General features: G+C 36.8%; 2 protein-coding genes across 3 annotated transcripts; one reads left to right on the forward strand and one right to left on the reverse strand.

Moving 5' to 3' along the window:
• The first annotated feature begins 486 nt into the window (after window positions 1–486).
• Woc (zinc finger protein without children) lies at window positions 487–6,658 on the forward strand. 2 transcript variants are annotated; one of them, XM_076381315.1, is made up of 12 exons: window positions 487–584; window positions 1,232–3,410; window positions 3,500–3,853; window positions 3,921–4,756; window positions 4,841–5,064; window positions 5,133–5,368; window positions 5,447–5,633; window positions 5,702–5,827; window positions 5,895–6,016; window positions 6,100–6,247; window positions 6,310–6,409; window positions 6,484–6,658. In XM_076381315.1, exons 2-12 carry the CDS (start codon window positions 1,266–1,268, stop codon window positions 6,656–6,658), a joined length of 4,653 nt encoding a protein of 1,550 aa, XP_076237430.1. In that variant the 5' UTR covers window positions 487–584; window positions 1,232–1,265. The 2 variants fall into 2 exon arrangements, with proteins under 2 accessions (XP_076237430.1, XP_076237431.1); XM_076381316.1 differs by lacking the exon at window positions 487–584 and having other exon boundaries at window positions 1,625–3,410; window positions 6,313–6,409.
• Rip11 (Rab11 interacting protein) lies at window positions 6,374–13,178 on the reverse strand. The gene is made up of 7 exons (XM_076381317.1): window positions 12,909–13,178; window positions 10,215–10,253; window positions 9,393–9,639; window positions 8,586–8,964; window positions 8,235–8,515; window positions 7,723–8,164; window positions 6,374–7,651 (listed from the first exon to the last, which is right to left on the reverse strand). The coding sequence occupies exons 1-7, from the start codon at window positions 12,937–12,939 to the stop codon at window positions 7,475–7,477; spliced, it is 1,596 nt and encodes a 531-aa protein (XP_076237432.1). The 5' UTR covers window positions 12,940–13,178; the 3' UTR covers window positions 6,374–7,474.
• Window positions 13,179–15,906: the final 2,728 nt, after the last annotated feature.

Below are 15,906 nucleotides of genomic sequence, written 5' to 3' on the forward strand. Positions count from 1 at the left end.
CTTAAACTAACCAACAGGCAAATTCACATTTGACCTGTATACACAAGCAAGAGCATGCGCTTCAAAGTTTCAACCATTCAAACATGTTTCGTTACATTTAACGAATTCGACTGCCAATCTTAACACCTGCTGCTACGCAGTTGATGGAATTAAAAAGAAGTCGCGGAGAAATTTTCGATGAAAAATTGAAACTTTATTCTTTATACTGTCTACTGTATTTGGAACTACTGGGTACTTACAGCAGAATCCTGCATCTTTGTTTACATACAGCAAATTATACATAAACAACATATTTTTCTAATATCTGTTTTTTCAAATACATTCAAAATTATGATGACAATTATTCACACGTGTTTGTGATATTGTTTTGCAATTAGTCGATAAAAAAACAAAATAATGCTCATATTGTAGTTGTTATGAGAATGCGGCTTCACTTTAGTTTGATCCAAATAAGAGATTAGGATCATATGTTGGTAGTGGATGCGGATTGCCGCCACGACCGTGATGTTTTAACGATGTGTACGAGTTAATATTTTTATTTAAATATCGTGAGACGAAGTGCTGTTTAGCATCGAGATTAAAAGGTGATAGTTTTTAGTTTTAAAGGATTCACAAGTATTTCGTGCCTTTAAATATACTGCAGTGATTGCGACCGATCTGTGATTTTAAACTGTACGCAATATTCCACTTTGAAATAGTAAATTCTGTGGATTGATTTTCTCTCCATTCACTAGATATTACCGCCAATTATTATTGAGGGACACAAATACAAACTTTCTGTGCTTTCCTTTATTTATGTTTTGTTCTTGCTGTCAGACTCGATTAAATCGCAAGTGTAAAATGCAACATGGCGAAGCGAAGCTTCTTTTTGCGATAACCTCAATCTTTCGTACATACAATGATCTATTACACCGATGAGAAGAATATAGTTTCAATTGTTTCTGGGCAATGTTTCATTATTTCTTCACGCTGCGTAGTATTCTCTTCTCAACTGTGACTAATTCATCGTACTGTTACATTCGAGTTTTCTGTATTTCTCCCAGTGTTAGGTTTAAGCAGTTGTTTATGCAGTTCAAAAATGAATTTACGCAATTTACCCGCGTGTAGCGAGTAAGATATTTTATGCATTTTTTAATTGCTTACTTAAATTAACTATTTTTTATCACTGCTTTAAATAATTTAATTTTATGCTTTTATCGCAGCTTTTCAATGTTATTGTGTGTACTTTCAGATACATGTAGGCATATTGAAGCACATGACTGAGAATGGATCTCAAAACTGATATGGAATCCTCAACTGATAAATCTGAAATGGATTCATGCAAGGAAAATGAAGAAAAAACGGATAGTTCAGTTATTCAAGATAAAGAAGCAGCTGTTACTACAAGTGAATCAAAAAAGGAATCAGTGATTTCTGAAACAAATAATGAAGTTATTGATAAGTGTGAAACAAACAAAGAAGTAGTTAATACTGATAGTGAAACACAAGAAAGATTGTCTAATCAAAATGTAGAAAATAAAGAGGTGTTGAATATTGATTCACATCCAGAAAATGTTTTGGAAGAAGGTAACTTACCACAGAATGAATTAACTTTACAAGAAAATAATACAAGTGTAACAGTTACAGATTCTAATGATGTACAGTCAGAAAGTTTACATGAAAATACTACAAAAACTGTTTCACAGGAAGAAAGTTCAGGAATGACATCCATACCCAACCCTATGGAAAAGGATGGCATAGATAATTTAGCAACTGATGCAAGTGTAATAGAACCTACAGAATCTCAGAAAATTTCAGAAGAAGCAGCAGAGAAAATGGATACACACACTATAGAAACTGTTAATACAGATGATACTTGTGATTCAAATTTCACAGAAAAAGAAACTGATAACAACACCTTAGATGCCTCTCAGACAAATAAGGCACAGATGTCTGAAAAAGATAACATAACTAATAAAGAAACTGACTCAGAGGGTATATTAAATGATTGTGATAAAGATATATCAGAAAAAAATATTGTAGAACCAGAGAATACTGAATTTGTGCAGTTTTCTCAAGAGAAACATGGAGATGTACAAATTGAAAATCAATCCATAGATGCTGAAGATCCATTTGGAGGAGACAACCTGAATACAGATAATGTTGAACCAATGGATACAGATGATCTCACAGAAACAGATGTACTTCCCAAATTATGCGGTCAAGCTGATAATCTGCAAGATGTTGTAAATGCTAGAGAGGATAATCTTAATAGTAATAGTAAAGATAATGAAAAAAGTGAAAATATATCTATTCCTATATTGCAGTCTTCAAATGTCATACAAAGTGGTGAAAATGAGAATTCAATCAGGACAAAAGGAACTGAAACTTTAAGTACAGAAGTCACAGAATCAACTAAAAAAGATAATAATGAGGCAAAAAAAACTGTTGATGGAATAACACCAATGGATACTGAAGAGCAGTCTGATGTTTTACCTGGGCAAGATGATGAGTTATGTATTATTCCAGACAGCATGAAGGTAATAATCCCTGGTCATACAGAAAAGTCAGACTCTACTAGTGAAAAAACATTAGACAAAGTTACTCATGAAAGCAATGAAGCTCCACAAGATTGTCCGGTTAATAAATCACCTACTGATGCTAATAAAATTTCGGAACAAAGCGTGAATGAATTAACAGTTACACATCAAAGTAATGAGAAGGACACAGAAAAGACACAGAATGAAAAAGATTCATCTGTCCCCAAGGTTACAGCTACAACCGAAGATGTTATTAACATTGATGATGAGTCAAAAAATTCTGAAATTGAAGAAATCACAGCTAAGGAAATTTGTAAGCAGTGTAATGAAGAAAGATCATGTAAGATTAAAGTAAAAGTTGGTTTTGATACTTATAATGTCTGTTCTAAAACTTGTAAGGCATTATTCAAAGCAGCTAATAACAGATCTGTAGACATACCTAGTGATGGAGTGAATTCTAAAAGAGAGAAACGCTGTGCAAATTGTTTACTAATTGTTGAACCTAATGATGAACGTAATCTTTCCTGGGAGACAATGGAATTTTGTAATGAAGAATGTTTGGGCAAATTTCAAACAAAATATGGCAGTTACTGTAGAAATTGCAATGGGTCAGTACAAGCAGTGAGTTTGGGCAAATACTGTGTACGATTTGGCTATGATGTTAGACAGTTTTGTTGTTCTGTATGTTTAGAAGAATTTAAGAAAGGACTAAAAGTATGTACGTATTGTCAGAAAGATATCAGTTCAAGTACAGATGGTTTCCTTGCACCAGTTGGTGATAAAGGACAATTTAAAGACTTCTGTACACAAGATTGCATGGAGAAGTATTCAAGAATGAGTTCTGTTGAACCCATAAGCCTGGAAAAAAAGTGTTGTAGTGTTTGTCAAGAAGTAAGATAATATTTTGTTTTCATTTCATACTTGTACACTTAATGTGGAGTATAAAAACTTTGATGTTAAAATCGTTTTCTTTGTAACAGGAAAAGGTTGTTCATTGTGTGGTTCAAATAGATAGATCTGATCCAGTATCTATTTGTAGTGAACCCTGTTTTGCAGCATTCAAGTTTGTAAAAAAGGTTGATCCTGATCAGTGTTCTACTTGTAAGAAGTTTTTTGAATTTCCCAACAAGAAGTGTTCTGTTGTGTTTTATGAAAACGAGGCTCATACGTTTTGTTCTAAAACTTGTTTGAATATATTTATAATTACGAATAGAAAAATTATCCCCTGTAACTGGTGTAAAGTAAAAAAATATAATTTTGATATGATCAAAAAGGAGTTAAAAACAGGTCAAGTAATGATGATGTGCAGCTTAAATTGTCTAACACTGTATCAGGTATGTTTCGATATTATTAATTCAAAACATAAAAAATATAAATGACTCCATTTATTTCTGTATGCAGGTATCAATTAATGCAGTTTCGGCAAAACGAATAAACTGTGATTTCTGCAGAGAATTCTCCCAAGCACAGTATCATTTAACAATGTCAGACGCAACGATACGAAATTTTTGTTCGTACAACTGTGTAATGAATTTTCAAGCTCAATATACTAAATCTCCAATTACTATTCCAACGAATGACGATCCTGTGCCTACTGGTGGGCCTAAGAGATCGATACCTCCAATTAACCGACTATCAAATAGTCAGAAGGCTAGCGATTTGCAAGCCAAGAAGAATATGCCAGTTATTTCTTCCGTAACAAGTTTAGCCGCATTAGCAAATGGACAACCAAGTCCAACGACGCAACAGAACAATGTAAATAACATGGTAATACCTCCAGTTGCCATTGCCCAAAATCAAGCACCACAAGTAATTTATAAGCAACACATTATAACGAGACCACCAAGCCCGGTCCAAGTCCATAATAAAACTACTCAATGTAAGCCTGTTACGCACACTAAAGGAGTTTCGGTTCGGCCTCATCCTTGTACAAAAGCCACGCAAACCGATGGACTTCAACAGGCAGTTGTACCAATACCGGTACCAATTTATGTCCCATATCCAATGCACATGTATAGTATGCCTTTCCCAGTTCCATTTCCTTTTCCATTGCCAATTCCCGTCCCAATTTTTATACCTACAACAAGAAATAGTGCTAAGGGAATATTCAAAGACATTAAAAGAATACAAGAAAAAATACCTGCAGATCCATTTGAAGCTGAGCTTCTTATGATGGCAGAAATGGTAGCAACAGAGAAGAAAGCTAATGAGAGTGATTCAGATTCTGCGGATGATAGGTATAAAATAGGAGAGATTAATAAATTAGTCTTACTCTATTCAGTCTTATTCAAGGAGTAATATTTATTATTTTCTTTCTACAGGGATGAAGATAATACTGACCGTGATCATTCACATAGCGGGGGCTTTAGTCCAGAAGGAGTTGACTCTAGTAATACATTTGGCGACGATATGTTACAAATGGCTTTAAAAATGGCAACCGGGGAATTAGATGAACCGGCTGTTGATTTAGAAGCTGCTTTAACTCCGAATACAATTACTGCTACGCAAGCACCGGCACAATCTGATACAACTATGGAAAATGATGGTAATAAGACAAATATCGGGTGTTGTAATGAAATTGAGGTGGTAACATCATTTGTACTTAATCTTTAGTTCAATCAGAACGATTAATTCCTGCCCCTCGTGGAAGAAAACGTATGGTCCCATACAAGCCACGATCTACTCCGAATAAACGAGGAAGGCGGGCATCTGCGGCAAACGATATGCCTTTGATGCCACCTCCAGAGCCACAACCACCCCCTCAACCGAGAATCATAGAACCCATTGAGAAACCAGATGCTAACATGGCACTCAAGTATACTTTTGGAGTAAACGCATGGAGGCAATGGGTAATTAAGGAACAATTGTAATTTATTTGACTGAGAATGAATACAAAGTTTTAATTACAAATTTTTATTCAAAAATAGGTGGTTGCAAAAAATGCTGAATTAGAAAAACAGAATACACCAATGAGGAAACTGAAGTTGTTTAAAACAGACCTTCTGCAACTCACAGCGGATGAATTAAATTACTCTTTATGTCTTTTTGTGAAAGAAGTTAGAAAACCAAATGGCACAGAATATGCTCCCGATACGATATATTATCTTTGTTTAGGTAAATTTATTGATCAAATTTTTTATTTTAAAAAGTATTGGGTTTTTAATCATAATGTCACATTATAGGAATACAGCAATATTTATTCGAAAATAATAGAATAGATAACATTTTCACGGATTCATATTATGAAAAATTTACGGACTGCTTGAATGAAGTTGCAAAGAAGTTTTCTGTTCTCTATAATGATTCACGTAAGTTACATAATTTTTATTTGTTAAATGAATTTAGAAAAATTGCTGATATTTGCATTTGTTCCAGAATACATTGTTACGAGGGTTGAAGAAGAACATTTATGGGAATGTAAACAATTAGGTGCTCATTCTCCTCATGTTCTCTTAAGCACTCTCATGTTTTTCAATACAAAACATTTTAATCTCGTAGTACGTATAAATCATTCAGATGTTTCTTAGTTTTAAGAATTGAAATTTTCATTAAAATTCTACAAATAAGAAAAATTTTGCAGACGGTAGAAGAACATATGCAGTTATCCTTTTCTCACATTATGAAACACTGGAAACGTAATCCTGCTGCGCAGCCTACGGCAACAACGGGAAAAGTTCCAGGTTCTAGGAATGTTCTTCTTCGTTTCTATCCTCCTCAGTCAGCCTTAGGTAAGTATCAGACTATGTAAAAAAAAATTGGAACCAAAAAAAAAGCACAAGATTTGTTTCAGAAGGCAACTCACGTAAAAAAAAGGTGTATGAACAACAAGAGAATGAAGAAAACCCATTAAGATGTCCAGTAAAATTATATGAATTTTACTTATCCAAGTGGTATGTTAACATATTTATTCAAATTGTCTATTAATAAATATCGTAATATTATTAATGTATTATTCCTGTTCTAGCCCGGAAAGTGTAAAGACTCGTAATGATGTGTTCTATCTATTACCTGAAAGGAGTTGTGTGCCAGATAGTCCCGTATGGTATTCGACATCTCCATTAGCTAAAGAACATCTCATAAAAATGCTCTACCGCATTAAAATGGTTAAAGAAATCAATGTGGCATTATTAACTAGTTAATTTCATGTTCACATATTTATCTTTCCCCTGTTCATTTGGATTACATAATATACATAGAAAAGAAATTATTTCCTTGTACAACAAACAAAAATGTTCGACGGATAATATGTAATCATTGAAATTTTATAATTTCTATTGTATATTTTTCACTTCCTAATAAAACAAAAAACTTATCATTAACAAAATTTCTGTCTAACCCTTGGGAAGGGTTAACTTCTTTATTAGAGGGTTCAGTACATTCATGGTAGTTCTGCATAAATTATTTAGATCAGATGTATACTTATATATGTAATATTTCAACTTCTTATTGAAAAGTCCATTTCTAAACGTACAAAGACTATTATAATATAATTAATTTTGTTGGGACCATACTTTGGACGGAGATATCATTGAATATAAAAGATAATTCTTTTTCTTGGGAAGACTAGGGGAGTATTCACATTTTTTCGTAGTTTCAAAGCGGTTGGCACAAATGTCGCACCTTTCCTTTACCCTTTAAAAAATATAAACCTTATAATAAAATACTTGATTCAAATGATAACAAAGTATTAAACGTACGATAGAAGTTTATACAATTCAAAAAGCAACGAAAAAATTCTACGTGCAAATTACGCAAGAACTAAGTTCTAATGGTTATTAGTTAAAAATAAATTAAAGCGCGTGAACAATAAGATAGCCGGTTGCACCGGCAGCAGTCAAATGATACATAAAATGATCGGAAATAGGGTCAACGAGTGTTACGCAATTATCACTGTTACGCTAGATAACGTAATTAACCTCGACATCGAGGGACATCGAGATGAGAAAAGCATTTATCTACTGATGCCCAGGTGATGACAAGCGCCTCTGCGACTGGAATGGGTTTTGCAACAAACGCGGCGAACATTCAATTACTCGCAGCAATAGCGCATCTATGTAATCTTCCAAGTCAGTTAGGCGTTTCTTCTTCTCTGTTACTTCCGCTTGTAGTTGCAACGTCAGTTCTATGAGATCCTACATTCATAAAAGAACAATTTAAAATATATGCTAATTAGTATGCACCGGAGTACAATCGATGCAATTACCTCTCTCGATTTTCCTTCAAATTGGGTGAGGACTTCATGTGGCAAGTGACTTTTCCCAATCACTGTACTTCTGATAGCATCTTCACCACCAATGATTATTCTTTCCGAAGACAAATGACTTTCCTCAATTAATTCCTTCAATTTAGCTTCCTTTTCTTTCTTCTTATCTTTTCTTGATTGTTTCTCCTCTTTAGGACTCCAGCAACCATATTTATCATCCTTCCTGTCTTTTGTCTTGTCTTCTTTGATGTTCTTCTCTTTGTTTGAGATAGTCTTCTCTTCTTTGTTTTTGTTGTGTGTGGTGTCACGTGGTGCTGGGACAGGTGATTCTACTTTTTCTTGAAACTTTAAAGTAGATGCAGGCGAATTCGCAGGAGACGGTTCACGACGATCATCCTTTGGCTGATCGATTACAATTTTCGGGCTTGGTTTGCTTTCCCACCTAAAAATAGCACGTGTCAAAATATTTGTTCTTCTTATAGAGAAATTCTTTAGAAACCATTCGAGTGTACCTCTTAACAGGGTTGTGTATTTGCTTGCCATAAAGTTTCAGGCCCCATTCGTCATCTTTGGTATTTTCAATCTTAGATAAAGAAGTAGTTGAAGCACTCATAGAGTATCGCGGGGGTTTGCTGGGGGCCGCGTTGATTGGCGCAGGTGGTATGAGGTGTGAATCGTTGGCATTGTTACTGGAAGAGACGCTTGAAGCTGCTGAACCCACGCTATTGCTGTGGCCACCGACGACGGGGGCGTTTAGAGACGATGCCGAACTCTTATGAGATAGATCATCAAACTAGAAACATTTAAAAGTATCAATTAGTGCATGAAATATGCTTAACACTTCAAACAATAGTTTTACTTACTGTAAACTCATCTTCGTCTTCGCTAATAACACCAGGATCTGCCTCACCAGGCTGCTGTCGCGTAGCTTTAAACTTGTGCTCTTCTCTTTCATCCAGGCCTTCCTCCTTATCAAGATTGTGCTTGCTTTTCCCTTTCACGCGATTCCCGATTGTCTTGGCCAACTTCTTTAAACCTTTTCGTTTCTCAAAGCTCCCTATACTTAGCAGACTTCCTCCAATCGAGTGAGCAGCATTAGAGAGCTGCCCGAGCGAACTTTTGTGACGTTCTTTATGGCTCAAATCTGTCAGGCTCCCAGCTTTGACTGTGAAACCAATCTTGACTTCGAGTTCGCCTCTCTCCTTCGTATTTTCTTTGCCTGGCTTACTTCCCAGCGTGTACCTGTAGAAAAGTATTTATAATATACTTGACTCTTAACTGAATTTTGCGTTTATTAATTTTTTAAGGTACTATTGATATTTATAATAAGGCATTATTGATTTTAGGACACTCTCATAAATGTTGATTTAGAGAGAACTTTCCTCCAACCGTATCTTACCTTTCTCTTTTCTTACTAATTCCAGAGTACGATGGAAAAGGCAATAATTGCAAGACGGAAATTTACCTAATATTCGCCGCAACTTTCCAAAACCCATTACTTGATCTAACATCACACGTTCACTCGCGATACTTTCCTACCTCTAGTGTGTATCTAATATTACCATACAAGCAGTAATTGCAACATTAACTCTGCTTCAGATAAATGAAGAAAAGCTAAAGAAAAGTGATCCACTTATTTCTCTTATGAAAATCGATCCCTAATGACTTACCATCTATTCCTCGGTCTCTCGTAAACATCGAAGCTGGACAGAGGTATGCTGATGGTGCCCAGGAACTCATCCACGCCCAGGAAATTGCGATGAAGCGCTGTCAGGACTATTTCCGCGGTGTTTCCCTGCTCCGGGATTGTTAATTCGCATTCCTCGTGCCATTCCACGTCCTTCGGCGCCTTCTCTTTCACGGACGTTTGAAATTTTTCCTTACCGAGGGCGATCGTCACGAAACAGTCGTTGCTCTCTGTATTTTATTAAGTTTAAATGTCTTAACGTGGGTGGAGAGAGTAGCAGAGGAAGAAAGAAATAAAAGAGGAGAAGAAGAGATTGTTAACCGCAAGGTCATGATTAACGAGCTATATAACGGGAATTAAATCTCGCAGGCGGCCACGGGCTCTCATTTGTATACTTGTTGCCCGTATAAATTACCATTGCACATGAACTCGACGTGATTCGGCGAGCACATCAATATTCAAAAGTTTGAATGACTAGAAATCCAGTATCCAGAAAAGAGAATTGTGGCAGCAAGTTAAATACGTGAAAGGTGTTCGTTTCACACGACGACAGAAATATACGTCGATGCATTTGCATCACAAATTTGAAGTTTATACATATGCACGCGGATTTTGCATGCTCGGTGAAATTCGAATCAAACTCCGTAAAATCGACGCAATATTGACAAGCGTCATAAATTCGATTTCCATTATTTTGAAATTTAACCCGTCGAACTGGGAAAAAGTACCGACGTTAGCAAGGACGCTTGACGTAACGCTATGAATGCTGAGTTATTAATATCGCAGGCCCAATCGCGATACTTACTGTGCTTCCCTTTGGTCAATAAGTTCCTCGCCCTCTGAACTGCGAACAAAGGAAAAGGTCTAGTTAGACGGCAGCAAGTAGACAAGATTAATCTGATTGACTCCGCGACACGCTTCGATACTTTGTCGTTCAATTTGATTCGTTGTACGAGAGCTGTATGTACACATGTACAAATTCGTACTTACAAACATTACGTATAACTTCAAATCTCCATAAAAAGCATAAGAAAGTAACTTTGTATAAATAACTGATAACTTAGAAATTGATCATTGACGTCTACCCACACTTTCCTACTTATTTATTTAGTTTCATTACTACGTCGGCATACTACGAATTTTGCAAACATTCTGTGCATGCGTCATACTCTGATACGTTCGTCAAATCGATACGTGTGTTTTGCATCAAATTCGTAAGAAATTCGAGAATAGGATAATCGGAAGTAGGCGTAGTCGGGAACGATCTCCCAACGCGCGATAAAATACTTTACACTTTACATGATCCGAACGAAGCGTGAAGCACAAAGTATGCACACCTCCAGACAGCAGTTGGCTGAATTTCGACCGATCATTACAGGATCGAGATTAATAAATTAGCGAAGGTGTTTTTCCTTTTTGCGGGATAAAAAGTTTTTCCTTTTTTTCGGGAACGATGAAAGTGAGTCGAGATATTTAAGATTTGCAAAAACACGTTCATGGCTGGCGAGTTTAATAACGCACCTTCCTACCGCGGTAAAAGCGTCGAACGAATCAGTTCCTACCCATTATTCGCCCCTACATTCTTACCGCGAAACCACACTTCTACCGCATATCGTTGCCTCACTATTTTCGACTGACTCCCCTCTTACCAACATTTCGTTGCTTTCCGTTGCATGTACGTTCAAGCAGGAAACGAATATTCTATATTAGTTTCAACATTTCTAAGGCTCGAGCCATGTTCAATAATTTTGAATCGAGTACGAATGTTGCTATTGAATAACTCAGTAATCTTCAGTCAACTAGAGATCTCGAAACTAGAGTGTATAATTGCATATATAAATGAAGAAAATAAGCACTAATAATGCGGGACTCTCAAGGTACCGTTCTCATTTTTGATGAAGACTACCAGCAACGCTATGTTCCACTTTGCGCGCCAAATAATAACGCGTGGGATGCGCTCAGCGAGCACTAAAAAGCAGTCGACTAGCTCGTATAGAGATACAATACATAGTTTTCCTCCGATTTCTCGGCTGGGAAAATGAACTCTTCCGTTGCATTCCTTCCACAATTTGATTGAACGTAAGCCGCGCGTTGCAGCCAAATACCGTTTACTCGGAGAGAAACATTAACGGTTTAAGAACGTGAGGGTACCGGCTCGATTAAATCGGAATACTTTTTCAGTCGACAGAACACGAAAGAACATCCTTAAGGCTATCATTTTATTCAATGAGATACAGATAGCTTCTCTTCCATACATATCATGGGAATAGTCACGATAATTTGCCACCAGCTCTATCTAGGTAGTCAGACTTCGTATTTTCAGTATATGTGTAGAAGGACATAGTCGAAGGGCTCTACAGGACGTAGACACGATCCTGGGCAGAAGACTGGTGCATACGAATGAAAAGGGGGACACATCAGCTGCTTCTACACATGCTTTCACGCTCTGCCTCTTTTGCATGGAAACGAAAGCGTCGAGAGCGTGTCAACCAACATGCACAGGTTCCAAGGGTCACGATTAATTGGAATAAAGAAAATCTTCAAACGAAAACGTAGGTCAGTATCGTAGCGACATCTCGTTGTGCCCTTTGTGCTTGCGCAAGCGAACGTATCCGCTTGACAAATTGTTTACCTAGCAAAACACGCGCGAAACAATTTTCAGCTGTTGACTCATCAAGAGTATCTGGGGCATAGATACGATCGTATGCCTTTTAAATGCCTCGCCCCATTCGGCGCATCTCCGGTGCACGTCTTCTGATTTTAAAACAGAGCGGAGGAATATTTCATTTCGAGGGACGAACAGGAATGCGCAGGTTCGTCCTGCTCTCGTGCATACGCGCAATAAAAATATGCATGCGCGCATGCAAACACGAGCAAGATCGCTATCTCCCCGCTTTTCAAAACGTAAGTAACATTCTTCAAGTTTTCACCGCCTCTTCCGAGCTGCGTTACGAGAGGCTGAGTTTCAAGAATTGATCAGACTTTTCATCGACAATAGCTTTCCCTAACTATTGTTGACAAAACAGGTAAAAACCTGAGATTAACCTTTTACATTCCATTGGCTGCTCCGAGTGAGCATCATCTCGTGCATCCCAACTAACAGCTGTCCTCTCAGAGTAGATAAGAAGTATTTAAAAATGAATAAAGTGCATAGGATTGGATCGACCCATTTATAAATACTGTCTTTCGATCTTCGAGGTTAGTTTTAAACGTATTTGTTGATCGTAGAATAAAGATACATGAGAAAATTGTTAATCTTTAAATGGAAAGGGCATCACGAGATATTCGTTAGTATAGTGACACTTTCTTTTGCTAAACGAGTTCTTGGAACCAGGTAACGAGATTGCGGGGCTTCGATCGCCTAGATTCAAGCCTGAGTATACGTAACCTAGCTTATGCGCATGCAATAATCGGTTTACGGTACATCTGTTTTAGTTCAAGCCACTTGCCGCGCCAATCAGCGTTTGGTGCGTTTCGGAGCACTTCTTCTTCGACTTACCTGTCACTTGAACGTGCGTAGGACTCCACATTTTCGTCGACTAGGTCACAGGCGTTCGCTTACAATGTTCATCTGTCGCTTCTCTAACCGACGTACCGATCTACGTGACAATGGGTAATTTGAAACTGGTTACTAGCATCACGCGTCGTTATTTTCGCGGCTTCGCGAGCTACAGAGACGAGTCACGCCAACGGCTAAATAATCGCTCGGCACCGTGTATTAACAACAACTATACTTCGCTAGCTGCTGTTCGAACAACCGCTACGTCTGTCTCGCGCATCGCGCACCATTACGGTAACTACTGCGCATCAAGCCTCGCGCAGCCACCACGCTTACGTCTCAGGATCGTACCACGCAATTTGGGGGCCCTAATTCTCTAATTGCGTACGTCTCAAATAATAGATTTTGAGACGGCAATATTTTACATTTTCATCTTTAGATGAAACATTTGCAGTATTATACATGCAAGAAATAAGAAAGACTAGAGAAAATTCGCCATTTCTTTTGTATATTTTTTATAATCTATGTCAGAAATTATAAGCAACTCCGTTTTATAATTGCTAAGTAGCCTGTAATAACTCACATTTGTATGAGTATAATTGTAATTGGAAATGAGTGAGGGAATTACCGAGAAAACACTGCGACCTCTTTGAGGATCGTGATCGATAGGTTGGAAACGGGGGCTCTAAATCGATGTCATCAAATTCAGGAAATTCTAATGTTGAAAATAAGGAAGTCTGGTATAAATTAAATATGTCAAATTAGAGCTTGTCCCGTGTGATTCTAAGGCGTTCGTAGCAAAGTATTGTTCTCGTACAGTGTATCCTTGGATGACTGTTACGCTCGGCCTTTGTACTCGTTTACTTCAGTTACAAATTATTCCACCCAGGCTCGCGAGGAAGGCACACGGCATGCATATTTAGTCAAAGAATGAAGTTTGTGGAGAATAATAGACAATATTTACGATACACCAATACATCGTAAGTACAAACATTACGATTCGTCATCGGTATGACAGAAGAATACACGAACAGCAATTGTACAATTGATACGGAAACAGGATGATTAGAAAAGAATTTCATATTTTCAATTTTATCCACACTTTCTCAATTTTCGTAAATGTCGCGCATTTTTTAGACCAGAAGCTGAAATGACACGGTACTTCGTAATGATGATAGTATAATGACACCTCTCACGGGTTTCAGTAACCGTGGTTCAGAGTTGTTGAGGGAACGGAAGCGACAAAGTCAGTTTCTACGTGATTGATCGTATATGTAGCCGCAATCTCGGCATGCATTGATATTCCCGTAATTTCAATGATTTGATGTTAATGCAAGACCGATCGTAAATCGTAGTTATGCACACGCGAGTCATTTGAACTATGCACATACGCGCGTTAAATATTTTTTATTTCTTTTCGGTATAGCTTACAATTCGCTACAATAATAAGGAACAATCGTTTATGGATTCGATCCTAAGTGGTCACACAACATATACTTTCTAAAGGAATGAGTGTGTCGTTCGAAGAACGTACAAAGATTAACTTCTTAACATTTATTTTAGCGCAGATTCGTCATCGTTGTGTTATCACACGATTTACCTTCCTTTATCGCGATATGCTTACTTATTTCTTAATTGGCATTGTCACGGATGTTGATTACATCACGCCCCCATACTTTACACTGTATTTACTTTTCCTCTCTAACGTAATACTAATTTTCCTATCTTCATACATCTGCGAAATTTCATTAATCGCGAGTAATTGCTGTTTAATACAAAACCACAATTGCAAATTCAAAAGTTGCAATTACTGTTTTCAAGGAATTTATCTAACAACATTTTCTTCGAAGTACAAATAAATTTTGTGCTTGGTATGATATGTCATTAATAAAGTACAATATACGTGAATATAATGAACAGTCGTATTTAAACAGATCTAAGGAAGTGCGCACGCTTACAAAAGACCTTCAGATAAGTCGATATTTGATGGGTAATAAAAGTCAGTGAATAATTGGATCGTATGTGTAAACTTCATGTATAGTTTTTTGATGAGGTTCGAAGACGTATGACATGTCATTGTTAACTCTATCGTCCATTGTTTAGAACCACCTGTATTTATTAGTATTAACGCAACTTTTTACGATGAAAACATATGATAATATTGCTTGATTCATTCTACGTAACTATCACGTGCGTGATTTACTAAGCAGACATTAAGCAACAGGTGTTTTACTTTTCTGTCTTTCTGTAATATAACTATGACGCATTTAAAGTATCTTTTAACACAATCCAATGGTGTTTATTGAAAATATAAGTCGTGAACTATTAATCACTGAATCATTTAGTTAAACAATTATTTCTACCATCTTCTAAGTACACTCGAAAATTTCCAGGTTAAATTTCATTGGATTGTCAACAGGTGGTGCTGAATAGGTGACATGTTTCTGGAATTTACTACTAGAGGGCGACGTATGTTATCTTATTCTCGCAAGTGGTTGAAAGAGTAATTCAAACATCAGAATACATTCTTATATTATTTTTTAATTATTACTACTCAGTAGTTTTAGGCAAGCCCTGATAGCCTCTGCTCCGCAAGAATTCTAAACTATCGACTCAGAAATTTATATCCTTCCATTATTGTCTCAGATATGCTACCAGTTACTACAATCGTACAAATGAATTTCATCCCCTCTAAATGATCCAAACATTCTCCTTTTCATTCTCTTGACTTTTGATTTGCCCCTACTCTCTCAATATGTTTCCCACTTCTATCTACGTAGCTTTCGAAACAATAGGAACAACCTGTCACTTAAAAATTCCTTCAACCTATACTTAATCCTTTCTTTCCCAAATTATTCACTTCGAGTACTTCTTCAGAACAGTCTTCGAAACATCTTCAAAACAGCCAAGTCCCCATTCCATATGCTATTATTTCTCGACAGTGGCGGACAAAGTATTCGATAAGACTTAAATTTCGATGAATTAACAGCGTATCTCT

Source organism: Calliopsis andreniformis, chromosome 6, assembly GCF_051401765.1.
Source record: "Calliopsis andreniformis isolate RMS-2024a chromosome 6, iyCalAndr_principal, whole genome shotgun sequence".
NCBI lineage: Eukaryota > Metazoa > Arthropoda > Insecta > Hymenoptera > Andrenidae > Calliopsis > Calliopsis andreniformis.

Bases quoted from the DNA above. Each gene is read 5' to 3' on its own strand.
- Woc (XM_076381315.1), top strand. From the start codon at position 1,266: ATGGATCTCAAAACTGATATGGAATCCTCAACTGATAAATCTGAAATG. The intron at 5,634-5,701 runs GTAAATTTATTG...GTCACATTATAG, and splicing joins GATATATTATCTTTGTTTAG to GAATACAGCAATATTTATTC. The intron at 6,410-6,483 runs GTATGTTAACAT...TTCCTGTTCTAG, and splicing joins GAATTTTACTTATCCAAGTG to CCCGGAAAGTGTAAAGACTC.
- Rip11 (XM_076381317.1), bottom strand. From the start codon at position 12,939: ATGTGGAGTCCTACGCACGTTCAAGTGACAG. The intron at 10,254-12,908 runs GTAAGTCGAAGA...CTTTGTTCGCAG, and splicing joins TACGCACGTTCAAGTGACAG to TTCAGAGGGCGAGGAACTTA. The intron at 8,965-9,392 runs GTAAGTCATTAG...ACTTTTCTACAG, and splicing joins GAGAGACCGAGGAATAGATG to GTACACGCTGGGAAGTAAGC.